This window comes from Magnusiomyces paraingens (assembly GCF_902498895.1).
Source record: "Magnusiomyces paraingens strain CBS 517.90 genome assembly, contig: contig4, whole genome shotgun sequence".
NCBI lineage: Eukaryota > Fungi > Ascomycota > Dipodascomycetes > Dipodascales > Dipodascaceae > Magnusiomyces > Magnusiomyces paraingens.
Genome location: NW_022474070.1, coordinates 1718793 through 1746439, shown reverse-complemented (window position 1 = coordinate 1746439; position 27647 = coordinate 1718793). Strand labels below are relative to the sequence as shown.

Here is a 27647-nt window from a genome sequence, read left to right as displayed (position 1 = left end):
AACCCTTTTGAAGTTAAATTATGCAAACAGGATGTTTATGGTAATATATACTAGATTCATGGGACTTTTTTTCAGCATTATCTTCTTGTGAATTTGCATTATAATTAGAGGAAAGAAACACCAAGATAAAAAGTTAATTACTTACTAAGGATTTGCAACTCTTAAAACAAAAGAATACTTGAGATTCATCTTGCTATGAAAAGATATTGATATACACAGATATATTTTTTTTATTTGTGTTTTATGAATTAATACAAAAACCAATAACTCAATTGTTTTTTATTTGAATTTTATTCAAAAGTGCATTGAATTAAGTTGTGAAAAAGTTTTACAATACCCTATTTGGTAGTCATTATTTTAATAAATATTAATAGGATGTTCATGCTCATGGTGAAATAATGCATTTTTTAACCTTTTTAGGGGACATATAAAAGGGAAAGCTTTCCCTGTTTTATTCTTCTTTTTTCTATTATTTTTTTTCGTTCAACATACCCAGAACTCTAAACTTACAAATTGCTTTTTTTTTCTGCTTTGTTCTTATAAACTATTGTTATTATAATTTTAGAACTTAATTTGTCATGTTTCAAAATTCTTCCATTAATTATAATATACCAATTTCTATAGAATATGATGCAAGCAATAATGACACCCTTTTTGAGCTAGACAAAATCTCACAGGCCTTTTGTGGCCCAGATACAAAAACTTTTTTTGCAGAAGAATCATTACTAGAAATGGATCCGGATACACTTTTCCTAACTGCTGATAATAGTCTCTTGTTAAACACAAATGCTGACCCAACCACTAAGCTTGCCTACAATGGGATAGGTAGAACTTCCCCAAGACATTTTTCACCAAACACAACAGACTTGATGATATCAATGCCAGGCATACAACTACCAATTCCAGGTCATATGCAAATGCTTGATTACAATGGGATAGGTGGAACTTCCCCAAGCTCTTTACTAAATTACATAACTATCATGACAACTTTACCAGTAGAAGTCTATCAATCCAAAATCGCTTTAGGTCAAGGCATTATTGACTGTCCACTTAGCAATACAGAATTTCAAGATGAAAATCAAATTCTCATTGATAATAACTGTTTAAAATATCTTAACAACAAGCAACATATAGTAAAAACTTCAAAAGTTCTTGACTTAGAAGTGAATGAGAACTCTTCTATGGAAGCCGATGACTATGAAATGGCATCTGAAACTTTTGATATCCCCGTCAATCTTTCAAAACAAGATTGTTTGAACAATATTTATGTTGATAAATCCTTTTTAAATGACTCTCTTTTTCAACTTTCTCATTTCAAGTTTTCTTCTATTACTATGGATTTTTCGGTTGTATACCCAACAACATCAGAATCAAGTTTCAATGTTCAGTTTGATCCGCTGGTGGACAACTTTAGCTTCGAGAACGTACTTAAGCAAAACTTGTATTTTGTTCATGAATTTCCAGCAGATTTTGAAGACAATCTTTCTTTTTTTGTGAATTACAATTGTTCAAAATTTGCATTCCACCCTTATTACCTAACAATTCGATGCATGGAATACCAAAAGTTAATCTGGAAAATTGAACAGCTAGCTTCTTTGGTACATCCGGGTGATATTGAAAAACTTAATAATTATATTCAAGAAAGGCTACAAAAGTCGGAAGAATATCGTAAAAAGTTAGAAGAAGGTTTTAGATGGATGTTTTATTTACAACGTATGGATGAACTTTGTGATGCAGAAATTAATGAGGGAATATATGGCAGCTCCTACTTGTCCATTTTTTATCAAATCCAGAAAATATTTTTAGACCTTGATTGCGATATTAATATCAAGATTAACGCATTAGAAAAAGTTACCAGAGAGTTGACATGTTTAAAAGACTTGTTGGAAATAAGTAGCGTTCAAGTTGTGGTTTGAACAGAATTGCAAGACGTCCATTTAGCAAAAAGTAAAATGTTAACACTTTCCGCTTTATCAAAAATAATTATGGATACGACGATTTTCCCTTCTCAAATAATCACTAACCAATGCCAGTTAAATTCAAAAAAAAATGGTTTTCAAAGCAATCAAAAAAAAATCCTTCTAATTCCAGATGAAGGCTTACTACGATGTATAAATTTAAAATTTTTTAAGCATAAATTTAGCATTCTTCTTCTAGATTAATGTAAAAAATTAAAATAGCCGCGTGCCTATTTTCAAGTACTTTCAAAATTTTAGATTCCAGAACCTATAGTTTAATTTTTTATTAAATACTTTATACAGTTTTAATTTAATTGATTCTTATTTTTGTAAAAATTCAGTTTTAAGAAATGGTTACAAATGAATTCTTTTTATTGACCCCCTTTTTGAAAACTTAAATCCGCTAAAAATCTTAATCTCTTAACCTCGTTACATGAAATAACATAAATCTCTTCACTTTAAATAAATGAAAACGATTTTAGCTTGATTAGAGCCTGAAAGTCGTAACTCTAAATTCTCAAAATCGTTAAACATAGAGAGATATGTAGTGGAAAGCAGTGACAACAATACCGTTGAAACCGTTTGTGGGAGCAGCCTTGTAGCATGACTAACTGTCAAATATCAGAATAATATGGACTTTTCGGTTACAGATTGTTTGAAAGAAAAGACAGCTACAATAAAAAAAAAGTAAAAAAGCCAAGCAAAGTAATTTTGAAAAAACAAAATAGAGTATAAAAGTAAAAATTACAACAAGTAAAGAGACCGTAAACAAAAAAATATGGCATCTTATATGTAAAATCATTATAAAAATTCTTGTAAATTAAAATAGTTGTATGATTATTTTAACTCTTAAAAAAAATCAAATAAAGGTTCAGTTGTTACCTTCATGGAATAGGTATTGAAGAAGAAGTACATGATTCCATGATTAGCATATAGAATTAAGTGTTTACCTGATGAGCTGGAACAATTAAAACAGAAATGAAATCAATTGCCACAAGTCACTTCAATGATAAAGAGTTTTTGAAAAATGGATTGGCAAAACACCATTAAGTGATAAATCTATTTTTATTTCAATTAATGTCAAGCATAAAGTCAAGTTTTAATTAATATATTTTAAGTCTTTAAAATGTAAATCAAAGAATCCCCTTTAAGCATTGGCTGTTTAAACATAATAATTTGTCTGTTTCAGGTAAACAAAGCTTTTATAAACGTTGGGGATTATTATATGGAGTCCATACTTTGAAAATCTAAGGAGAGCTTAAATTACTAGTTTGGTGTGGTTACCAAAGCGACATTTTCCCCAGAAATCATGCAAATTTAATCCTTTATTGGCACCTTGATCTGACTATGATACAGCAAAAAAATACAGATTTATGGTTGGTTTTATGCAGTTAAATTGACAGCTATAGTTTTTGAACTATCAATAACTTATTCAACTAGTACCAGGATTCAAAGAAAGGAATAGAAGAACAAACGATAGTATTGATATTGATATTGATATTTACATAAATTTGGTATTCACGTATTCAATGCAATTGAAATTTGTTTGTATGTTTTCAAAAAACGGATTTTCAAATTAAAATATAAATAAGACTGTAATCCAACTACTTTTCTTAATCATTTCAATAGAATCCTCAGTTATCAAGCATCAATCTAATATATTTGCTTCTTCTATTCAATTGAACCCAATTGTCTATATAAAGTCATTGGATTCCTTTAATTTCTTAATTCTTGGTCTTTAGTTTTTTATTCTTCTTTCGATCTTTTTTTCTTGCTTGTTTACTTTACTTAAAACTTTGCTATTATTTAACAATGACAAACCAATCTACTTATCAATTTCAAAATATCAATTTTGATGAACAGATGTTTGGTCAATCTGGAGAGTTTGACATTTCAAGGGTTTTCTCTACTATGGATTCTCCTAATCCTGTATCTGTAACGGATTCTACTGCTTCTTCCGGTACTATTGTTGCCACAGATGGGCCTATCGACCAAGCCCAATTTAATGACCCGTTTACTTTGTTGGGAACTCAAGACAATTTTGAACAGCTCATGGCTCCGGCTCAACCTGAGTCTGAAAAGACCACTCCAGGCGAGTCCCCTGATCCCATCTACATCTCGCCTATAATGTCAGTGTCTTCTTCTCCCCAGCAAGTTGGACCAACAGATCCCTTAAAAGAAATCTATACTGAAATCCATCAGAATATTTCACATAATCAGGAGCCAACTGAAGAACCTCAACAGATTCAACAACCTATTGCTGTTATTGATAATATCCCTTTTAATGATATTAATTTTTTCCAACCTTTTGGCTCTACTCCTGCTGACTTTTCTGATAACTTACAAACAGAACTTCCTGATGATTTTCTCCAAAATTTCTATTTACCCAATAATTCAGAAATGCTGAATTTCCCTATTCTAGAAGAATTCACAATTCCTTTGGTCAATAACCAAACCCTGGATTCTACTACTATTGTAGAACCCATAGATCAGTCTACAGCGGTTTCCTACATCTCTGAAACTACTCCCGTAGCTCAGCCCATGGTTCCTATTACTTTCCCCGAACCACAACCCGTTGCTGAACTTATTGTTGAGTCACCTACTCAACTCATTACTCAGGAAATATTTGAAAATACAGTGTCAGAACAGGAAACCTCTCCTACTGAAAACAATGTCATCCCTGTGTCCACCACCCCCACTAGTGTTATTGCTCAAATGTTTCCACAAAAACAAGTTGATTTTAGTTTTTCCTCTTTTACTCAAAATTTCATTCCTATTTGCACCCTGGAAACCTCCACTTACAATTTTAACTTCTCTCGGTTCACCACATTTTCCAACTTTGAAAGAGAACTGAAAAGAAGTATTAGAAGACCAGGCGAATCTGCAAAAGAGTTTGATATAAAGCTCAAGAAATTCGTCACAGACCAACTTCAGGTCTTTAGTTACCACCATTCTTACCTGGTTCTAGATAGCCCGGCCCATAAGAAACTTTGTGATGAAATTGATTCCTTTATTGGAAAGTCACTTCCAACTAAAATTATTAACTTGCAAAACAAGTTGAAAGAAAGAGTAGCCAAGTCAAGGACTTACAAAGCCAAGCTTGAGTGGGCATTGAAATGGATATTTTACTTGGAGCGTCTAAACTCTATTTGCCATAGAGAACGTAAGCAAGGATTGTTTGGGCCTTCTTATATTACTGCTTATAAAACCATCAACCAACTTTTTGTGGAGGTTGATAAAGAAATTTTTATCAAAACAAATGAGATGGAGGAGGTCACAAGAACTTTTGATTATTACAAATTAGTAGTAGCTGTAGCGTAAATTAAAGTAATTAGTTAAAATAAAATATATAATTTTTTAATAAAATTTCGTTGAAGTGATTACAAATATTCAAAGGCAAAATAAAGGTAAATAAATTGGTCTCTTTATTTTTCAATTCATTTAAATGAGTTTTTGTCAATTACAAAAAATTCAAAGTACTTACAACTATAGAAAAAATTGAGATATAACTTAAGTCTAAAAGCTGGATTCTTCTTTGAATGAGTGGATGTTGCTAGTATATTTTCAGCTGTGGTATTCAGGTAACATTATTTTTCATTTACTCTAAACCTCATTAATTCCAAATATAAATAGAAAAACACAGAAATTATACAAAATTTTTAATATAAAAGAAAGCTGTTTTCTTTAATTTTTTTATATTTTAGCTGATAAATTTACTCAATTAATTTTGTCACAAACCAGGTACAATATCCTTAATAATGGCTTTATCTGATCAAAGTTCTGTTGATCATCTTGAATCCTCAGATCAACTGGGTCCTAAAACTTTTGAAGAAAGAGATACAAACTATAATCTCCTTTCTCAGGAACATACATCTGCTGTTACTTCCTTTAAAAATATTGGTGTTTCTTCTGAAAAAATAAAATTTTCTCATAATTCTAGACAAGCAGATATTGAGGAAGATAAACTCTCTGACATTAGTGATGTCGACGAGTACATTGTTGGAAAAGAAGAAAGCATTGCCAACAAAACTTTAAATATTCTAACAGGAATTGCTCAGCCACATTGCTCACAGACCAATTCATTGAATTATTTGTGTGTCAAAGGTCTTGAACTTTACAGAAATTCAGTCCATTATTCAGTACTTCAAAAAAGATCTAGTTTAAAAAAAAATTTCAATTACCATGCCTCCTAAAAAAGTCTTATTTATTAGAGGAGAGGGAGAATATTGTCATACCATTGACTTTTATGAAGATTCAGAAGAAGAAATTAAAAGGAAGGCTCGAATTTTGAATAAACTGGAATATTTAGAATACCTGGAAGATCCAGAGGGTGTTGAAGAACTACTGCAGGATATTGCAACTCTAGTCGTTGCAAATCAAATTCTTTATGAAGAGTCTCAATTCCAATAATTAAATTAATTAGATACATTTAGTATTGATAGTAGTTGTTCCTTATAGTAATGATTTTTTTTAAAATTATACTTTGATTAAATAAGCCTAACAGGGGGGGGGGGGGTCGACTTACCCTTTTTTTTTAATTAAAATAGTGTTTATTTGAAAAAATAGCATTAAATATATTAAATATGCTATAAGAAATTGTTCTAAATGATTGTAATTATTTCTATATATTCTATATTCTTCCACATGATGTGGCCTTGGAGTAAGGACGTTTTGTATGTAAATTTCCTAATTAGGAAATAAAATCCTTTTCATTTTTTCTTCACTAACACAACCAAAAATACTGACTTGTCCAAATGCAGCTGATACTACTGGCAGTGGAAAAATAATATACTAATTAAGTTCATATTTGAGATGGCTGAAGAGAGCTTTCAAATAATCGATTGAGCGCCTCATATTTAAAGCCACTAGATACTCATAGAAATATGTGATTCTATGTCATGTAGCTATAGTCTTTTATATTAAAAACTAAATGAATTTTAAGTCACTTTAAAATTTTTGTCAAAGACCACAAAGTAATATTTAATTTTGTAGAAAATCTATCGCTCAGCATTGTTAAACAACCCAAGATCTTGTTGGATCTTTAAAACCTTTCCTTATAATTTAAGCCTTTTCTAAAATAATTAGTTTGGTCTATAATAAGCAGATATTTTAATTTTCTAATGATTAAGACCTAGTTTTATTATAATGTAGTACAAAGTATTTTAATGGATTTACCAAAAAGACACAGATATAATATTAACGCTGCAGCAATGGTACAATAGAAAAGTAATGATAAGATAATATGTAAATAATTTTACACATTGTTTCTTAAACAGTAAACAGTTGTTTCAATTTAAATTTTACAGAAAATTCAATTATATTTCCTTTTTGCTTTAATGACGCAGCCTAGAAATATACCTTACTCTATTCAAATGGAGTTCACAAGTGATAATCCCAGAACACAAAGATCCAGTGGAACAGGAGGCACATCTAAATATGGTGATTCTAGAGTAAATAATTTAACACAGCTTAATTTACCAGAAAATCATAACTATTCACAAGGCTTGCAGGTTCAATATAATACCTATATTCAACAGCAAACAGCTATGGCTGGCAATTCACAAAGTCACATAATATCTCCAATAACACTTATTAACGTGCAAAATCCCAACTCTCACAGAAATCCAGTTGTCAGAAATCCTGTTTATAATCAAAATCATTTGGCCCAGGCTAACATCTACTATCCGCAACCAAACGCTTTTGTGAATGAGCATAATATCAACTCCCAACAAATGTTATATTTTCAAAACAGCAATATCAACCAACTGAGAACAGCGGCATCTAATGGTTCTTTGGCCAACGTTCTTGAAAAATGAGTATGATGAAGTAGATTTTCGCCAAAATGGTGTCAATTTGAGTCAGCAAGAAAGTTACTATACAGTCCAACAAATAGCACCATCACACGGAAATTATTTAAACAATGTTCTTACCAGACACCAGGATGATCCAAACCAGATTGCTCCTCAAATAAATGTGGTATCTCAGTTGTCGAGCGAAACGATTCCCTTGAATCTCAGAAATGTAACTGGTCAGCAACGGACAGATACACCTTTGGGTGCTCTCATTACTAATGATATTGATCCATTAATGAAAAGAGACCCCTACGACAACTATAAAGCAGGGAAGCATTTACTTTTTATGAATTTCACTTCCTATAAGCATTTTACAAGTAAAACTACTCTTGATTGCGTTGAGTGGTATCCCTATGGAACTCCTAGTGTATCTCCTTTTCAAGTTAAATTTACAAAATATCCTGCACTTCAAGAATTTGAAAAGGAAATCAAACCTGGGTTACTGTATCCTGGTGAAACCGAGAGCTCGTTTGATCGAGCAGTATTTAACTTCGCCATGCTTGAGCTGTTTAAATTTGATTTTCATTACACTTACTTGGACCCAAATGTATATTTAGAAGACGGTCTCATAGGTCATTTAGATGTTGATATGGAAGATGTTGATATTGGATATTATAGACAAATGAGAATATACTACAACAATATGATTAAAACATCTCGGACATACATGGCAAATTTAGAATGGGGTTTTAAATGGATTTATTATTATAATAGACTAAATGAAATTTGCTCTAATGAAATCGAACTAATGGCACCCGGTGATTCATTTAAAGAAGCTTTTCTTACAATTGATACATTGTTTATATCTATAGATTGGTCAATATTTAACCACATTGAAAGGAGTAAAAAAGACAGAAAGGAATTACTTAGGCTTAAAGATGAAATGTTAGCAAGAACAAGAAACAATTTCTAAAAACAAGCGTTACCTTTGAAGATGTTATAAAGTCTATAGGAAAAAAGGAATGATAATTTAGCACTGCATAACATCAATTTTTTCTGATAGGAATCAGTAAATTAATGCAAATTTAAACCACTCTAACTTGCTATTAAATTAACAAGGGTTTGTAAAATCAAAGTGATAATTATTTTGTAAATAAACTATATTTTTTTAATATTTATTTTCTTTAAAAGTTTTGAAATTCAAGAAGCTACTCCGCCACACTTGAACTGTTGGGTTCATATTTAATATCAACATAAATTATTGAAATATAGCATCAACTATATTAAGGATTCTGCTAAACCAATAAGGGTTCTTACTAATCATGTTCCTGAAGTTTTAATCGAGGTAATTAGCGAATGAACCATAAATATGAGAATAAAATGCTAGTGCTTGAATATACAAGGACGTAGAAATGCTTACTTTGATTCAAATTTAAAGTCTCCACTTTTATAGATCTTAGGTAATTACCCAACGCACTTCTCATTGAGAAAATATTTTCAGGGCTGAGTTTTCGGCAATACTCGCCAGTCAAGGATGTTGATAATTTTAGCTTCAACGGTTTCTGTCCCCAAAAAGGAACCGACATGACGTGGCTGTTAATAACAATGGTCCACAACAAAAAAGCGAAGCAGCTGAATCAAACATGAAAAATATATAGAACTATAAAAAAAAAGTTCTAAATAATAAAATTAACACTAAACAGAGATAGAATTAAACATTTTTCATAAAAGAAAGAAGGCACATGGAACAAAAGAAAAGTAGCCAAAGAAATTAATTTTCCAAAACAACATTCCAGAAATTTCTTTAATAAACCCTAACTGCCACGTTTTATTTATGATACGAATTACTTAGAAGTATAATCGACAAACCAATTCTTTAAAAATGGTTATATCTAAGCCTTTTAATTCATGTAGAGCATTGAATGAACTGTCTGTTTTACGGTATTTACACTTGGAATCTATAAAAGCAAACTATATATAGGCTAAAGCATTTATAATTAAGCATAGTTTTCATTATCCTTTTGATTATATAGTTATGTTGCTTAAACTAAAAATATCCTACCGTCTTTTTTCGCTGTTTTGGAGCATTCCTTTAAACTATTTTTGATAGAAAAAACTATGAAATCTGGGTTATTTAAAAACTCATACCATGAAGGATATAGTATTAAAAAATCGCCCTTTTTTTCTAGTTCCGGCTTAAAATCAAAGTTTAGATTTTGGTGGATATGAAGAGCTTTAATGTAGAGCGTTGAAAACCTGGGGAAAAAGTTAAGTTGCTTTTTCCGAGGTCAGTTAAGCTGGTGGTTTGGTGTACCTTAGATGGTTTATGCAAACTTTATTTGTTTTTTCGGGAAATCGGATCCGATTTTGCAACAATTAAAAAAATAAATGTCAAAACTGGATTTCATGCAACAGCCCTACCGACTGGTTTTTGAAAAAACCAGACCATATTGAATCAACGGTTTGCTTCAAAAAAGATAAAAGAAGAACAAACAATAGCATTGATATTGATATTGATATTTACATAAATTTGGTATTCACGTATTCAATGCAATTGAAATTTGTTTGTATGTTTTCAAAAAACGGATTTTCAAATTAAAATATAAATAAGACTGTAATCCAACTACTTTTCTTAATCATTTCAATAGAATCCTCAGTTATCAAGCATCAATCTAATATATTTGCTTCTTCTATTCAATTGAACCCAATTGTCTATATAAAGTCATTGGATTCCTTTAATTTCTTAATTCTTGGTCTTTAGTTTTTTATTCTTCTTTCGATCTTTTTTTCTTGCTTGTTTACTTTACTTAAAACTTTGCTATTATTTAACAATGACAAACCAATCTACTTATCAATTTCAAAATATCAATTTTGATGAACAGATGTTTGGTCAATCTGGAGAGTTTGACATTTCAAGGGTTTTCTCTACTATGGATTCTCCTAATCCTGTATCTGTAACGGATTCTACTGCTTCTTCCGGTACTATTGTTGCCACAGATGGGCCTATCGACCAAGCCCAATTTAATGACCCGTTTACTTTGTTGGGAACTCAAAACAATTTTGAACAGCTCATGGCTCCGGCTCAACCTGAGTCTGAAAAGACCACTCCAGGCGAATCTCCTGATCCCATCTACATCTCGCCTATAATGTCAGTGTCTTCTTCTCCCCAGCAAGTTGGACCAACAGATCCCTTAAAAGAAATCTATACTGAAATCCATCAGAATATTTCACATAATCAGGAGCCAACTGAAGAACCTCAACAGATTCAACAACCTATTGCTGTTATTGATAATATCCCTTTTAATGATATTAATTTTTTCCAACCTTTTGGCTCTACTTCTGCTGACTTTTCTGATAACTTACAAACAGAACTTCCTGATGATTTTCTCCAAAATTTCTATTTACCCAATAATTCAGAAATGCTGAATTTCCCTATTCTAGAAGAATTCACAATTCCTTTGGTCAATAACCAGACCCTGGATTCTACTACTATTGTAGAACCCATAGATCAGTCTACAGCGGTTTCCTACATCTCTGAAACTACTCCCGTAGCTCAGCCCATGGTTCCTATTACTTTCCCAGAACCACAACCCGTTGCTGAACTTATTGTTGAGTCACCTACTCAACTCATTACTCAGGAAATATTTGAAAATACAATGTCAGAACAGGAAACCTCTCTTACTGAAAACAATGTCATCCCTGTGTCCACCACCCCCACTAGTGTTGTAGCTCAAATGTTTCCACAAAAACAAGTTGATTTTAGCTTTTCCTCTTTTACTCAAAATTTCATTCCTATTTGCACCCTGGAAACCTCCACTTACAATTTTAACTTCTCTCGGTTCACCACATTTTCCAACTTTGAAAGAGAACTGAAAAGAAGTATTAGAAGACCAGGCGAATCTGCAAAGGAGTTTGATATAAAGCTCAAGAAATTCGTCACAGACCAACTTCAGGTCTTTAGTTACCACCATTCTTACCTGGTTCTAAATAGCCCGGCCCATAAGAAACTTTGTGATGAAATTGATTCCTTTATTGGAAAGTCACTTCCAACTAAAATTATTAACTTGCAAAACAAGTTGAAAGAAAGAGTAGCCAAGTCAAGGACTTACAAAGCCAAGCTTGAGTGGGCATTGAAGTGGATATTTTACTTGGAGCGTCTAAACTCTATTTGCCATAGAGAACGTAAGCAAGGATTGTTTGGGCCTTCTTATATTACTGCTTATAAAACCATCAACCAACTTTTTGTGGAGGTTGATAAAGAAATTTTTATCAAAACAAATGAGATGGAGGAGGTCACAAGAACTTTTGATTATTACAAATTAGTAGTAGCTGTAGCGTAAATTAAAGTAATTAGTTAAAATAAAATATATAATTTTTTAATAAAATTTCGTTGAAGTGATTACAAATATTCAAAGGCAAAATAAAGGTAAATAAATTGGTCTCTTTATTTTTCAATTCATTTTAAATGAGTTTTGTCAATTACAAAAAATTCAAAGTACTTACAACTATAGAAAAAATTGAGATATAACTTAAGTCTAAAAGCTGGATTCTTCTTTGAATGAGTGGATGTTGCTAGTATATTTTCAGCTGTGGTATTCAGGTAACATTATTTTTCATTTACTCTAAACCTCATTAATTCCAAATATAAATAGAAAAACACAGAAATTATACAAAATTTTTAATATAAAAGAAAGCTGTTTTCTTTAATTTTTTTTTTATATTTTAGCTGATAAATTTACTCAATTAATTTTGTCACAAACCAGGTACAATATCCTTAATAATGGCTTTATCTGATCAAAGTTCTGTTGATCATCTTGAATCCTCAGATCAACTGGGTCCTAAAACTTTTGAAGAAAGAGATACAAACTATAATCTCCTTTCTCAGGAACATACATCTGCTGTTACTTCCTTTAAAAATATTGGTGTTTCTTCTGAAAAAATAAAATTTTCTCATAATTCTAGACAAGCAGATATTGAGGAAGATAAACTCTCTGACATTAGTGATGTCGACGAGTACATTGTTGGAAAAGAAGAAAGCATTGCCAACAAAACTTTAAATATTCTAACAGGAATTGCTCAGCCACATTGCTCACAGACCAATTCATTGAATTATTTGTGTGTCAAAGGTCTTGAACTTTACAGAAATTCAGTCCATTATTCAGTACTTCAAAAAAAAAAGATCTAGTAAAAAAAAAAAATTTCAATTACCATGCCTCCTAAAAAAGTCTTATTTATTAGAGGAGAGGGAGAATATTGTCATACCATTGACTTTTATGAAGATTCAGAAGAAGAAATTAAAAGGAAGGCTCGAATTTTGAATAAACTGGAATATTTAGAATACCTGGAAGATCCAGAGGGTGTTGAAGAACTACTGCAGGATATTGCAACTCTAGTCGTTGCAAATCAAATTCTTTATGAAGAGTCTCAATTCCAATAATTAAATTAATTAGATACATTTAGTATTGATAGTAGTTGTTCCTTATAGTAATGATTTTTTTTAAAATTATACTTTGATTAAATAAGCCTAACAGGGGGTCGACTTACCCTTTTTTTTTAATTAAAATAGTGTTTATTTGAAAAAATAGCATTAAATATATTAAATATGCTATAAGAAATTGTTCTAAATGATTGTAATTATTTCTATATATTCTATATTCTTCCACATGATGTGGCCTTGGAGTAAGGACGTTTTGTATGTAAATTTCCTAATTAGGAAATAAAATCCTTTTCATTTTTTCTTCACTAACACAACCAAAAATACTGACTTGTCCAAATGCAGCTGATACTACTGGCAGTGGAAAAATAATATACTAATTAAGTTCATATTTGAGATGGCTGAAGAGAGCTTTCAAATAATCGATTGAGCGCCTCATATTTAAAGCCACTAGATACTCATAGAAATATGTGATTCTATGTCATGTAGCTATAGTCTTTTATATTAAAAACTAAATGAATTTTAAGTCACTTTAAAATTTTTGTCAAAGACCACAAAGTAATATTTAATTTTGTAGAAAATCTATCGCTCAGCATTGTTAAACAACCCAAGATCTTGTTGGATCTTTAAAACCTTTCCTTATAATTTAAGCCTTTTCTAAAATAATTAGTTTGGTCTATAATAAGCAGATATTTTAATTTTCTAATGATTAAGACCTAGTTTTATTATAATGTAGTACAAAGTATTTTAATGGATTTACCAAAAAGACACAGATATAATATTAACGCTGCAGCAATGGTACAATAGAAAAGTAATGATAAGATAATATGTAAATAATTTTACACATTGTTTCTTAAACAGTAAACAGTTGTTTCAATTTAAATTTTACAGAAAATTCAATTATATTTCCTTTTGCTTTAATGACGCAGCCTAGAAATATACCTTACTCTATTCAAATGGAGTTCACAAGTGATAATCCCAGAACACAAAGATCCAGTGGAACAGGAGGCACATCTAAATATGGTGATTCTAGAGTAAATAATTTAACACAGCTTAATTTACCAGAAAATCATAACTATTCACAAGGCTTGCAGGTTCAATATAATACCTATATTCAACAGCAAACAGCTATGGCTGGCAATTCACAAAGTCACATAATATCTCCAATAACACTTATTAACGTGCAAAATCCCAACTCTCACAGAAATCCAGTTGTCAGAAATCCTGTTTATAATCAAAATCATTTGGCCCAGGCTAACATCTACTATCCGCAACCAAACGCTTTTGTGAATGAGCATAATATCAACTCCCAACAAATGTTATATTTTCAAAACAGCAATATCAACCAACTGAGAACAGCGGCATCTAATGGTTCTTTGGCCAACGTTCTTGAAAATGAGTATGATGAAGTAGATTTTCGCCAAAATGGTGTCAATTTGAGTCAGCAAGAAAGTTACTATACAGTCCAACAAATAGCACCATCACACGGAAATTATTTAAACAATGTTCTTACCAGACACCAGGATGATCCAAACCAGATTGCTCCTCAAATAAATGTGGTATCTCAGTTGTCGAGCGAAACGATTCCCTTGAATCTCAGAAATGTAACTGGTCAGCAACGGACAGATACACCTTTGGGTGCTCTCATTACTAATGATATTGATCCATTAATGAAAAGAGACCCCTACGACAACTATAAAGCAGGGAAGCATTTACTTTTTATGAATTTCACTTCCTATAAGCATTTTACAAGTAAAACTACTCTTGATTGCGTTGAGTGGTATCCCTATGGAACTCCTAGTGTATCTCCTTTTCAAGTTAAATTTACAAAATATCCTGCACTTCAAGAATTTGAAAAGGAAATCAAACCTGGGTTACTGTATCCTGGGTGAAACCGAGAGCTCGTTTGATCGAGCAGTATTTAACTTCGCCATGCTTGAGCTGTTTAAATTTGATTTTCATTACACTTACTTGGACCCAAATGTATATTTAGAAGACGGTCTCATAGGTCATTTAGATGTTGATATGGAAGATGTTGATATTGGATATTATAGACAAATGAGAATATACTACAACAATATGATTAAAACATCTCGGACATACATGGCAAATTTAGAATGGGGTTTTAAATGGATTTATTATTATAATAGACTAAATGAAATTTGCTCTAATGAAATCGAACTAATGGCACCCGGTGATTCATTTAAAGAAGCTTTTCTTACAATTGATACATTGTTTATATCTATAGATTGGTCAATATTTAACCACATTGAAAGGAGTAAAAAAGACAGAAAGGAATTACTTAGGCTTAAAGATGAAATGTTAGCAAGAACAAGAAACAATTTCTAAAAACAAGCGTTACCTTTGAAGATGTTATAAAGTCTATAGGAAAAAGGAATGATAATTTAGCACTGCATAACATCAATTTTTTCTGATAGGAATCAGTAAATTAATGCAAATTTAAACCACTCTAACTTGCTATTAAATTAACAAGGGTTTGTAAAATCAAAGTGATAATTATTTTGTAAATAAACTATATTTTTTTAATATTTATTTTCTTTAAAAGTTTTGAAATTCAAGAAGCTACTCCGCCACACTTGAACTGTTGGGTTCATATTTAATATCAACATAAATTATTGAAATATAGCATCAACTATATTAAGGATTCTGCTAAACCAATAAGGGTTCTTACTAATCATGTTCCTGAAGTTTTAATCGAGGTAATTAGCGAATGAACCATAAATATGAGAATAAAATGCTAGTGCTTGAATATACAAGGACGTAGAAATGCTTACTTTGATTCAAATTTAAAGTCTCCACTTTTATAGATCTTAGGTAATTACCCAACGCACTTCTCATTGAGAAAATATTTTCAGGGCTGAGTTTTCGGCAATACTCGCCAGTCAAGGATGTTGATAATTTTAGCTTCAACGGTTTCTGTCCCCAAAAAGGAACCGACATGACGTGGCTGTTAATAACAATGGTCCACAACAAAAAGCGAAGCAGCTGAATCAAACATGAAAAATATATAGAACTATAAAAAAAAAGTTCTAAATAATAAAATTAACACTAAACAGAGATAGAATTAAACATTTTTCATAAAAGAAAGAAGGCACATGGAACAAAAGAAAAGTAGCCAAAGAAATTAATTTTCCAAAACAACATTCCAGAAATTTCTTTAATAAACCCTAACTGCCACGTTTTATTTATGATACGAATTACTTAGAAGTATAATCGACAAACCAATTCTTTAAAAATGGTTATATCTAAGCCTTTTAATTCATGTAGAGCATTGAATGAACTGTCTGTTTTACGGTATTTACACTTGGAATCTATAAAAGCAAACTATATATAGGCTAAAGCATTTATAATTAAGCATAGTTTTCATTATCCTTTTGATTATATAGTTATGTTGCTTAAACTAAAAATATCCTACCGTCTTTTTCGCTGTTTTGGAGCATTCCTTTAAACTATTTTTGATAGAAAAAACTATGAAATCTGGGTTATTTAAAAACTCATACCATGAAGGATATAGTATTAAAAAATCGCCCTTTTTTTCTAGTTCCGGCTTAAAATCAAAGTTTAGATTTTGGTGGATATGAAGAGCTTTAATGTAGAGCGTTGAAAACCTGGGGAAAAAGTTAAGTTGCTTTTTCCGAGGTCAGTTAAGCTGGTGGTTTGGTGTACCTTAGATGGTTTATGCAAACTTTATTTGTTTTTTCGGGAAATCGGATCCGATTTTGCAACAATTAAAAAAATAAATGTCAAAACTGGATTTCATGCAACAGCCCTACCGACTGGTTTTTGAAAAAACCAGACCATATTGAATCAACGGTTTGCTTCAAAAAAGATAAAAGAAGAACAAACAATAGCATTGATATTGATATTGATATTTACATAAATTTGGTATTCACGTATTCAATGCAATTGAAATTTGTTTGTATGTTTTCAAAAAACGGATTTTCAAATTAAAATATAAATAAGACTGTAATCCAACTACTTTTCTTAATCATTTCAATAGAATCCTCAGTTATCAAGCATCAATCTAATATATTTGCTTCTTCTATTCAATTGAACCCAATTGTCTATATAAAGTCATTGGATTCCTTTAATTTCTTAATTCTTGGTCTTTAGTTTTTATTCTTCTTTCGATCTTTTTTTTCTTGCTTGTTTACTTTACTTAAAACTTTGCTATTATTTAACAATGACAAACCAATCTACTTATCAATTTCAAAATATCAATTTTGATGAACAGATGTTTGGTCAATCTGGAGAGTTTGACATTTCAAGGGTTTTCTCTACTATGGATTCTCCTAATCCTGTATCTGTAACGGATTCTACTGCTTCTTCCGGTACTATTGTTGCCACAGATGGGCCTATCGACCAAGCCCAATTTAATGACCCGTTTACTTTGTTGGGAACTCAAAACAATTTTGAACAGCTCATGGCTCCGGCTCAACCTGAGTCTGAAAAGACCACTCCAGGCGAATCTCCTGATCCCATCTACATCTCGCCTATAATGTCAGTGTCTTCTTCTCCCCAGCAAGTTGGACCAACAGATCCCTTAAAAGAAATCTATACTGAAATCCATCAGAATATTTCACATAATCAGGAGCCAACTGAAGAACCTCAACAGATTCAACAACCTATTGCTGTTATTGATAATATCCCTTTTAATGATATTAATTTTTTCCAACCTTTTGGCTCTACTTCTGCTGACTTTTCTGATAACTTACAAACAGAACTTCCTGATGATTTTCTCCAAAATTTCTATTTACCCAATAATTCAGAAATGCTGAATTTCCCTATTCTAGAAGAATTCACAATTCCTTTGGTCAATAACCAGACCCTGGATTCTACTACTATTGTAGAACCCATAGATCAGTCTACAGCGGTTTCCTACATCTCTGAAACTACTCCCGTAGCTCAGCCCATGGTTCCTATTACTTTCCCAGAACCACAACCCGTTGCTGAACTTATTGTTGAGTCACCTACTCAACTCATTACTCAGGAAATATTTGAAAATACAATGTCAGAACAGGAAACCTCTCTTACTGAAAACAATGTCATCCCTGTGTCCACCACCCCCACTAGTGTTGTAGCTCAAATGTTTCCACAAAAACAAGTTGATTTTAGCTTTTCCTCTTTTACTCAAAATTTCATTCCTATTTGCACCCTGGGAAACCTCCACTTACAATTTTAACTTCTCTCGGTTCACCACATTTTCCAACTTTGAAAGAGAACTGAAAAGAAGTATTAGAAGACCAGGCGAATCTGCAAAGGAGTTTGATATAAAGCTCAAGAAATTCGTCACAGACCAACTTCAGGTCTTTAGTTACCACCATTCTTACCTGGTTCTAAATAGCCCGGCCCATAAGAAACTTTGTGATGAAATTGATTCCTTTATTGGAAAGTCACTTCCAACTAAAATTATTAACTTGCAAAACAAGTTGAAAGAAAGAGTAGCCAAGTCAAGGACTTACAAAGCCAAGCTTGAGTGGGCATTGAAGTGGATATTTTACTTGGAGCGTCTAAACTCTATTTGCCATAGAGAACGTAAGCAAGGATTGTTTGGGCCTTCTTATATTACTGCTTATAAAACCATCAACCAACTTTTTGTGGAGGTTGATAAAGAAATTTCCATCAAGACGAACGAGATGGAGGAGGCTTCAAGGAGTTATGTTTATTTCAAAGGAATGCAAGAGGTCAATTAACGTAAAAAAATAGTTAAGTGAATTTTAATAAATAAATAAATAATAATAAATAAAATTAAAAAAATTAAAAAAAATTAAAAAAAATTAAAAAAAATTAAAAAAAAATATTATTTTCTAACCGGTTTTATTTTTTCCTTGTAGAAATTGGCTTATTTTGCTAAAAGTAATTATGGTTACTTTATATTTGTTATTCACAATTTTTTTCCTGACTTGGCACTGTGTTTATTTTATTTTCTAATTTTTATCCTCCTTTCTTTGCCAACTCCCCATTTTATTAATTTTACTTTGCACCATGGCCACTTCTACAGTTTATTTGGCAAATCTCTCCAAGAATATCAATAATGAAGCCTTGAATATTCCAGCTGATGCTTCTTTGGTCAACTACTTTGTTGAGCCGTTACCAGAGCTGGTACTATCACAAAATCAAGCCTCTTCAGGAACACCAGAACCACAGGCTGGTGCTCAAATTTTTGGTCCAACGAAATATTTAGTTCAAAAAGATGTATTTAATACCCCAGAAACCTTTAATTCCTTTAACCAAGATCAATATCTGATTTCTTCAACCTTTACGTTTTTTGCTACTTCTTTGGACTATCATGATTTTGGCACTATTCCAGAAGCTACTACTCCACCTCACGTTGCACAACATTTAAAATTCGGCAAGCCTATTATCAACTCTTCAACTATTGGATCCAAAAATTTCAATTTTTCTACTCTTACTGCTGAGCTAGATGTAAAAAGTTCTAACTTGCCAAGTTCTGTTTACAGCTTTCATTTCTCTAGGTTTATTACTGCATCCAAGTTTGAAAGAGAACTAAAAAAGAGTCTACGTTTGGCAGATGAATCCGCTATTAGTTTCAATAAGAAACTTAAAAATTTTGTAACTCAAACCGATGAGCTTTTTAGCTATCATCCCTACTACCTTGATTCTAACAGCTCTAATTATCTTCAACTTGCTAAAGAAATAGAAGCGCTTAAGGTCAAATCGCAATTTAGTGACGTTATGAAATTACAAAGGCACTTAAATGGAATGATAAACAAATCAAAAACTTACAAATCAAAAATTAGATGGGGGTTGAAATGGATGTTTTACTTGGAGTGTCTTAATACTATTTGCCAGGAAGAAGTTAATCAGGGTTTGTTTGGGGAGTCATACTTGACGGTCTTTAATAGAGTAAATCATATTTTTGTGGAAGTAGATAGATATATTAGAATCAAGACTAATGAATTGGAGGAAGAAACCAGATATTTTAGGTACTTGAAAAAAAAATTAGAGTTTTTAAAAGTAGATAGATAAATATGAATTCAAAAGAAACTGAGTCAACGGATCAAGTATAATTTGAGAACATATACTAAAAAAATTGATCAATTGGTTAATTAAATTAATACAAATTCAAATAGAAGCTATAAAAAAAGATTACATAGATCTGGGGTGTTATTAAAACTGGTATTTTTTTTATTATTGCATACACCGTTTTGAGAATGAACCCAACTTCATGCAAGCCTGGAGAAACCTCAGCTTTTCAAGTCGATACTGTTTTTCTTTCTTTAAGTATAAAATGATGGCAATTTCCTTAGATCTCTTGTTTTCTTTTAGTCTTCTATTCATTCTAACTTTTAAGTAACTGCCTTTTATTTGCTTCACCTACTGCTTTTCTTTGCTTTGGTTTTTTTCTTTCCTGGTTATAAACCCTACACCCCAAGCAATCACTTCTTAATATGACTTTCCCCAACAAATCTACTCTTAATGAGTGTGAGGATTTCACTCCTGTGTGCCCCTCCTCCTATTTTTCTTCTGCTGAGTCCAGCACTTCTTGCGGCGAGTTTTCTCCTCGGGACTCCGACACTCCTCCCACCTCCCCAGAGTCAGGGGATGTTGACGAGGGAGTTGATACATTGTCCGATGTCGGCAGTGTAGACGAGTACATTGTGGGTAACGAGGAGGATATCGGTAGCAAGACAGCCGACATTTTGGCTCATGAAGCTATTGTACACCCATCTCAAACAAAGAAGTTGAACAGAATATGTAAGCGTGGGCTCAAGCTTCATAAAAATTCAGGTGACCGGTCAGTATACCGGTCAAAAAGCAACATTGCCAGGTTGAAGCAAGAAAGAATGGAGAAACAATTTAAAAAGGATCAAGCTGAGGCTATGAAAGAAAATCATGAAGCTGACGAAGCTGAGTCCAGTGCCCAGGGAGCAGCTAGAGGGATGGCTACAGCAGAACCCCAAGCCGTTGCTAGCGCTAGCGATGATAGTGGGCTTGGGTTTGATGAAGAGAAGCTGATCTACGGGTTAGCTGACATTGCGACGCAGATTGTGGCAAGCCACATTTTATTTGAAGAGTCTGAGTTTTGATAATTTTAAATATATTTTTGATGATTGATGAAAGTAATGAAATAATGAAATAAAAATTTTGTTTTTGATAAAAAAAAGATTGGAAATGGCAGGGGAACTGAGTTGCCTAGTAATTGTGTCATATCTGCTATTTTTTTTTTTTTGAAAGAAAAACAATTGGATCTTGTACATAATTTTGAAGTTTTTTTTTTAATGCAACAATGGAATTTTTTTTATTTATTTATGAAGAAGAATTTTGATATATTCTATTGATTTCCACATAATTATTGATGGTTTGTGGTAAGAGACGTTCGAGTACAGTTTACCTTATTAGGAAATATGTGTAATATATAGTTTCTCTCTTTTTGTATTCAAGCACTACCACCATGAAAAAACCTGTTTTTAGAGTAGTTAGATAGTAATGTTACTAGTATAATTGTTTTTTTAGGACTAGTAATGTAAAGTTGGTTAAAATTTCAAGCATCAAAAATTAGTAAAAGGTGATTGCTAGCTACAAATCTATGGATGAAAGGCCCAATAAGGCCCTGTAGGATTCTTCAGAACCCTTTAGTGTCATTTTGTTCCGTTAATTTTTCAAGTCCAAAGCATTTTTTTATAAATACCTGTAAAATCATTAAAAAAAAATATCTATTGAATTTTAAAAAAAATAGAGAGTCAACTTCACCAGACACTTTCAACAAAATGTCCTTTGGAGTAGAATAACCTGGTTTTAAAAAAAAATGCCAGTGATCAGTAGGGTGAATGAGGGTGAGTGAGGCTGGGCGCGGCTGATTGATATTTTAACGGTTTTTTTTTTTTTTTTGTTTCTTTCACTTCGCGTTTCAGCAAAAGCCCAAGATGAACTGTAGATTTTGAACACCGCGTTTAAAGGAATTTGCGTAAATTTTTTTTTTCTTTTGTGTAAAAAAAAAAACCACAATGTTGTATATTTTATTAAAATCTCTTACAAGTTTTGTTTTTTTTTTTTTTAAAAGAAACGTGAAAAAAAAGTTGTCTGTAAATCAATGTGTTAATTATCCACCCATCCGCTCTATGGCTCTACCGTTCTTCTTACCACCATCACTATAACCACTTGTTTTTTTTTTTCCAACTCCATTAACATTAAAGAGCTCTTTTGTAGGTTTGGCTAGGTATTTTTTATTTAATTCTAACAATTTTTATAGCATATATACCCCGTAGACACTTGTAGATTTGCTTGTTCTTTTTCTTGGTAAGTTTGAGAGACCCGTGAACAACTAGATACTGACATTCAAAAAAAGATTTCATATAGTGTGCTCACAATTAATATCAACCATACAACAAATAGGAAGTATAACAAATCTATTATGAGTTTATTAAATTGGTTAACATATATTCTTAGATGCCCGGTGGTAACAAAAGAGGACGTTATTTCAGCAAATGCCCGAGCTCACAAGTCGCTTCTGTTGTCAAGGAAGGGAAATTTTTTTGTTACTAAAAGAAAGCGCCACGCACCGACGGTCTTTTGGCGTGCAGGAGAGCAGAGTCTTAGCGTGGATCGCAGTTAGATCCCACTCTGTCGAGCTTATTGTGTCAAGTTTGTCGCTATACATATTTTTTTTTTCAGTACACAATATTCTCTCCTAAAAAAAAGGTTCTAGAGAGAGTACAATCACTGCAGCCTGGTGAAATGACATTTCTGTTTCTATCTGGTTTAGGTTGGTGTTTTCTTTTCTTTTCTTTTCTGGTTTCTTCTTATATCTGGCTGGTGTGGGCACGGTTAGGGGGTCTGGGGAGTGAACTTATGGTCAGGGTATGTCGGGTGAGGGTTAGAGGGGAGGGGGATTCTGAGGATTAGCCGGGAAGCGCCAAAGATCCCCCAGTGTTGTCTTAGAGAGTTTTTCTCGGACTTCACTTATAATTATAACTATATAGATAACAAATACCCAAAAGTTCAATCAACAATTGCAATCCTCAACTTTGCTTCAGCACTATGGAAATCTCAATACTTTTTAATAACATTACGATTCATCATTTTCAACAACAACATTTATTTTATTGATCTCACTAATTTTTTTTAATCTCTTTTTTTTTTAGACTTTTAGGTTATTTTTAAATTTTTTTGGTTTTTTTTTTCCCTATTTTTTTTATTCTGGCAGTCTACTTTGTTCAATGCTTCATTCATTCTGGTTTTATTTAACTCTAGTTGATTGGTTTTGGTTTACGGGCATCTTTTTTTTTTTTTTTTTTTTTCCCTTAGACTTTTTTGTTTTATTTTTTTTTTTTATATATCCTCTTAAAATAAAAAAAAAATAACAATAAAATAAGTCTTTTTGGATCCAAGTGTTTTGATATGTATGCATACACTTTTGTGATTCCATGAGCTTGATTGCAAAATCACAGCCTGATTCTTAGCTTCCCCTCTTGAGTTAGTTGCCCATACTTCTCAGAGAAGAATCAGACAGAGCTCCTCTCTCTAGTCAAAAGTGAAATTGTCAAAGGCATTTTTAGACTTTTAGAAATGATTCTTTAAAAGATGATCCAAAGTCTAGTAATGGGAAGTAACTTGAGCAAGCGTCCACGTCGTGCTTCCTGGGGTCTCTTCAAGAAGCGAGAGAATAATAATAAAGATTGAGAGTAACAAAGAAAACCGAGCAAAAGAAGGCATAAAGCTATGATTGAATTAGCCTGAATACCTTCTACTGGTTTTTCTAGTTCTCCTTTCTGTTTATTTCTCTGTTGCTTCTGAAGAGATGCAAAATTTGCTCTACTTTAACCGTTTTTTTAGGAATAAATAAGCAAGAGGGAAAAAAAAGTCAGGGGAAGACCCAGTGGGAGTTAAGACCCGGGTACCGAAGTAGGGTCGGGAGGAAAAAAATAAAGGATTTGGGATCGGGAGGTAAAAATATATAAAATATTAGCGATGTAAAAAAATTATCATGTAAAAATTGTCATGTAAAAAAAAAAAGTTAATAAATGAAACAGTTTTTAACAAGGATTGTTAAAAAAACACACACACACACATTTTGTTAAAAATCTAATCTAGTTTGAAATCAAATGGTTTCATGATGGCGATAATGACGCGTTCAATGATGGAGGTTAGTATTAAAAAAAAAATTAAAGTAAAAAAAAAAAAATTTAAAAAAAAACGTGAAATAAACACGTCAAAGTAATTTAATATTAAAAACAGAATTATATTATTGTTATTTATAAAATATGAAAATATAGTACTTTTAAAGCCTTTGCTAATGTTATTTGTCATTGATGATATCCTAAACTTGGTCCAAAGCTGATAGCCGGTACTATTCTCAAAATAATGATATTTTGTTCTTTTGGAGAAATTATAAGTTTAGTTAGCTTCTCTGACATCTACAAAAATTAGATTGCATATTTTTTGGTGAAATGAAAAAGCAACGTTTATTATTATTAACTGTTAACGTATTCTCAACAAGTTGCGTGGTGATGGCTATGTTGTGACTTATAAGTTAGTCATTTATAAATTCTCTGTGCACCAGACCGATGGCTATATAAATATATAAGTGGGATAAATTACTGATTTCTGACTTGAAACGTAAAACGTTGATAATTTTCTGTAAAAGGAAAGTAAACAAACAAAACGCGTCAGTGTGAATATGTAGGTTGACGTGTGTTATTTGAATTTGATATTAGAGAATGAACTGGGAAAGTGTTTTGGATGATATCGAGGGAGGATTTTAAATACCAGAGGGGGTGGTTTCAATTAAAAATGGAGTTAAATATGAACTGCTTAAATAGCTTTCATAAGAAAATATTATAAGGTTAGGGTTATAATAGGGTTAGGGTAAAACATGATCACATGAGTTTGATATATCTCAGAGTGGCTTGATGACAATAAATAAAAATAGTAGTGAAGGAAAGAAACTCCTAGCAGGGGAGGGGGGAGGACAAATCCGTAAAGTTTTTCTTTTTCTAATCTACATTGAAAGAAATGTTTTATTATCAATCTCTTGGCTTTTTTATTTTACTTTATTTTATTATTTTATTATTTAATTTCTAATTTTAATTTTTTTTTATGGTCTAGCTTTTGTCTGTGCCTTTCAAGACAAAGTTTGGGAAGAAGAAGAGATGAAAGGAGGTGTCCCTAGAAAAAAAAAAGCTTTAATGGATAGTTGCGGAAGTCTCTGTGGTTACATGGTAGTAAGCCTCCAAATTGAGATTTATAGAAAGTTAGCATGAGAAAAATATAAATGTAAAGAGTTTTTAAAGGTACTTTAAGAGCAACAAAACGGGATATCTAAAAGAACATGAGGGGGACATTAAAAGGGTATATCTATATCTATATATATATGGCCAGAATATTGGTTAGTATCTTCGTACATCAACCGCAGCCATTATTATTATTATTATTATTATTATTGTTATTACTAATTTTTTTTCCGGCAGAATCATGGGCTGACTATACGCTTTTTAAAGTCTAGAAGGGTGTACAGGATGTGATGAGAACTCCAGGCTCACACAAATTTTGGGTTGCAAAAAAGTAGAAAGGTATTTGAAGTACTTATATTAACATGCACAAGATTTGCACTGTTTTAAGGTGTACTTTAGGTAGAAGAAAGAAGAAAGAAGAAAGAAGAAAGAAGAAAGAAGAAAGAAGAAAGAAGAAAGAAGAAGAAAAAAAAAGGCGGGTATTTATTTTTCAAAAAAAAAAAAGGCTGAGATATTTCAAGGTTAAATATATATATAAAACATTTATTGGAGGGTTTATTCCGAGAGAGTTGTTGTTAGTTAGTAGGATTTTGGTTTTGGTTTTTTTTTTTTTTTCAAAAGATCTTGTTGACTAGAATGATAAATTTCGCATGAATTTCTGTGCCTGTTCCTGAACAAAAAAAAAAAAAAAAAAAAAAAAAAAAAAACGATACTCCATTAAATGCTATTATATACTTTGAATATCGGTTTCCTTAAACCTGACAATAGTGTCTCTCCCTCTAGCCGCTCACTCAAAAGGTTTGGTGCATTAAACTCGTCGATAATCCTAAAATAAAGGCGGAGGGGGAGGTAGGAAAGCCTGTTAAAAATTTGAACCAGCCTTTTAAGAGGAGAGTGTGTGAGTGGGGGGAGAGGGAGGGAGAGAGAGACTTTAAAGTTGGAATGCAATTTTTTTTTTTTGTATGTAAACTTGTTTTGCACTTTATGGTTAAATCAAAATAATCAAAAACAATCACACATTCAATCCACCAAGAGACGATCCAAATAATAATAAACCTTTAAAGTTCTCAAAGTGTCTTTTTTTTTTGTTCAATCATACAAATCACACACTCCCATCATTGTTCCACCCAACCCAATCGTTGCTGTGTGTCTCACATAATTTTTTTTTTTATTTGTTTGTTTGTGCTCATGTTGTGTGGCCGAGTTGATAGAAGCAGCAGCGAAGAGGATGAGAGAATAAAGAGGAAGAGTTGGAAGAAAAGGAATAAAAGAAAGAAATAGGAGGACGATTGGGAGGTGAAAGTACAGATTAAAGATATTTTGTCAAGTGCAGACCCGGGTTCACCGGTGAGATGTTGTTATTTAATTCCGATGGCTGATTTATTTAGCGTGCGACGGGTGGAGGCCGTGTGTGTGTGTGTGTGTGTTGGTGTGCAGGTTTTAAGCTGGATGTTGTGAGGAGAAAGATAAGTGTAGATTAGAGAGAGGAGTTTTAAATAGTATATTAGATATATATAAATATAAATATTGATAGCACATGTTTTTTTAGTTTTTAAATTAGTGGATTTTAGAGTACTTTTAGAGAGTATATATATATATATATATATATATATTTATTTATTTATTTATATATATATAAATATGAAAGGTTTAGTGCATTCTGAAAGTAGTGAATTTTAATGAAGAATTTTGTTTAATTCCAATGTTTGATAGTGCAAAAAAAAAATAAATTTTCAACCAACATCAACAACAACAACAACAACAACAAAGATGATGATAATAGTGCTGCATGGAGGTGCGTAATCAGAGTGCGTATTTATATATTAAAAAGCTTAGCCGGAAAAAAAAAAAAAAAAAAAAAACAACGGGATTTTTTTTTTTTTTAAGTCTTTGTGCGTAATCTTAAGAGAATTAGTATCTAGAATAGATAGATTGATTGATATTAAATAATAAATATTACATTTATGGAATTGAATTCTACAGATTAGGTATTAGGCAAGGCTTAGTTGGTTTTTCTGTCCGTTTACAGAAACCATTTTGTGGGAATGGAGGAGCGTTGGAATGCTATTATAATAATTATTATTAAAATTTTTATAATTATTAAAATTATTATAATATTCCTGGCCAGAACAACAACAACAACAACCATGCGTAATTACTAATTTATAAAAAAAATATATATATAAAAAAAAAGGGTACCCAGCAAAAAAAAAATATATCTGGTTGTTGTTGCCGTTCGCTCCTTTCA

The 27647-nt window shown here is 31.8% G+C and overlaps 10 protein-coding genes across 10 annotated transcripts; all 10 read left to right on the top strand.

The window, feature by feature from the left end:
• Positions 1-578: 578 nt before the first annotated feature.
• SAPINGB_P005325 (uncharacterized protein) lies at positions 579-1916 on the top strand (the record flags this gene model as incomplete). The annotated part of the gene is made up of 1 exon (XM_032000039.1): positions 579-1916. The coding sequence occupies one exon, from the start codon at positions 579-581 to the stop codon at positions 1914-1916; it is 1338 nt and encodes a 445-aa protein (XP_031855930.1).
• Positions 1917-3770: 1854 nt separating this feature from the next.
• On the top strand, positions 3771-5279 carry SAPINGB_P005324 (uncharacterized protein; the record flags this gene model as incomplete). Its single annotated transcript, XM_032000038.1, has 1 exon — positions 3771-5279. The coding sequence occupies one exon, from the start codon at positions 3771-3773 to the stop codon at positions 5277-5279; it is 1509 nt and encodes a 502-aa protein (XP_031855929.1).
• Positions 5280-5716: 437 nt separating this feature from the next.
• SAPINGB_P005323 (uncharacterized protein) lies at positions 5717-6368 on the top strand (the record flags this gene model as incomplete). Its single annotated transcript, XM_032000037.1, has 2 exons — positions 5717-6051; positions 6170-6368. 2 exons carry the CDS (start codon positions 5717-5719, stop codon positions 6366-6368), a joined length of 534 nt encoding a protein of 177 aa, XP_031855928.1.
• A 1374-nt stretch (positions 6369-7742) lies between these two features.
• On the top strand, positions 7743-8723 carry SAPINGB_P005322 (uncharacterized protein; the record flags this gene model as incomplete). Its single annotated transcript, XM_032000036.1, has 1 exon — positions 7743-8723. The coding sequence occupies one exon, from the start codon at positions 7743-7745 to the stop codon at positions 8721-8723; it is 981 nt and encodes a 326-aa protein (XP_031855927.1).
• Positions 8724-10581: 1858 nt separating this feature from the next.
• SAPINGB_P005321 (uncharacterized protein) lies at positions 10582-12090 on the top strand (the record flags this gene model as incomplete). Its single annotated transcript, XM_032000035.1, has 1 exon — positions 10582-12090. One exon carries the CDS (start codon positions 10582-10584, stop codon positions 12088-12090), a length of 1509 nt encoding a protein of 502 aa, XP_031855926.1.
• A 440-nt stretch (positions 12091-12530) lies between these two features.
• On the top strand, positions 12531-13187 carry SAPINGB_P005320 (uncharacterized protein; the record flags this gene model as incomplete). The annotated part of the gene is made up of 2 exons (XM_032000034.1): positions 12531-12865; positions 12989-13187. The coding sequence occupies 2 exons, from the start codon at positions 12531-12533 to the stop codon at positions 13185-13187; spliced, it is 534 nt and encodes a 177-aa protein (XP_031855925.1).
• A 953-nt stretch (positions 13188-14140) lies between these two features.
• On the top strand, positions 14141-15076 carry SAPINGB_P005319 (uncharacterized protein; the record flags this gene model as incomplete). The annotated part of the gene is made up of 1 exon (XM_032000033.1): positions 14141-15076. The coding sequence occupies one exon, from the start codon at positions 14141-14143 to the stop codon at positions 15074-15076; it is 936 nt and encodes a 311-aa protein (XP_031855924.1).
• Positions 15077-17388: 2312 nt separating this feature from the next.
• Positions 17389-18387, top strand: SAPINGB_P005318 (uncharacterized protein; the record flags this gene model as incomplete). Its single annotated transcript, XM_032000032.1, has 1 exon — positions 17389-18387. One exon carries the CDS (start codon positions 17389-17391, stop codon positions 18385-18387), a length of 999 nt encoding a protein of 332 aa, XP_031855923.1.
• Positions 18388-19190: 803 nt separating this feature from the next.
• On the top strand, positions 19191-20005 carry SAPINGB_P005317 (uncharacterized protein; the record flags this gene model as incomplete). Its single annotated transcript, XM_032000031.1, has 2 exons — positions 19191-19898; positions 19967-20005. 2 exons carry the CDS (start codon positions 19191-19193, stop codon positions 20003-20005), a joined length of 747 nt encoding a protein of 248 aa, XP_031855922.1.
• A 612-nt stretch (positions 20006-20617) lies between these two features.
• On the top strand, positions 20618-21256 carry SAPINGB_P005316 (uncharacterized protein; the record flags this gene model as incomplete). Its single annotated transcript, XM_032000030.1, has 1 exon — positions 20618-21256. The coding sequence occupies one exon, from the start codon at positions 20618-20620 to the stop codon at positions 21254-21256; it is 639 nt and encodes a 212-aa protein (XP_031855921.1).
• Between the last annotated feature and the right edge of the window lie 6391 nt (positions 21257-27647).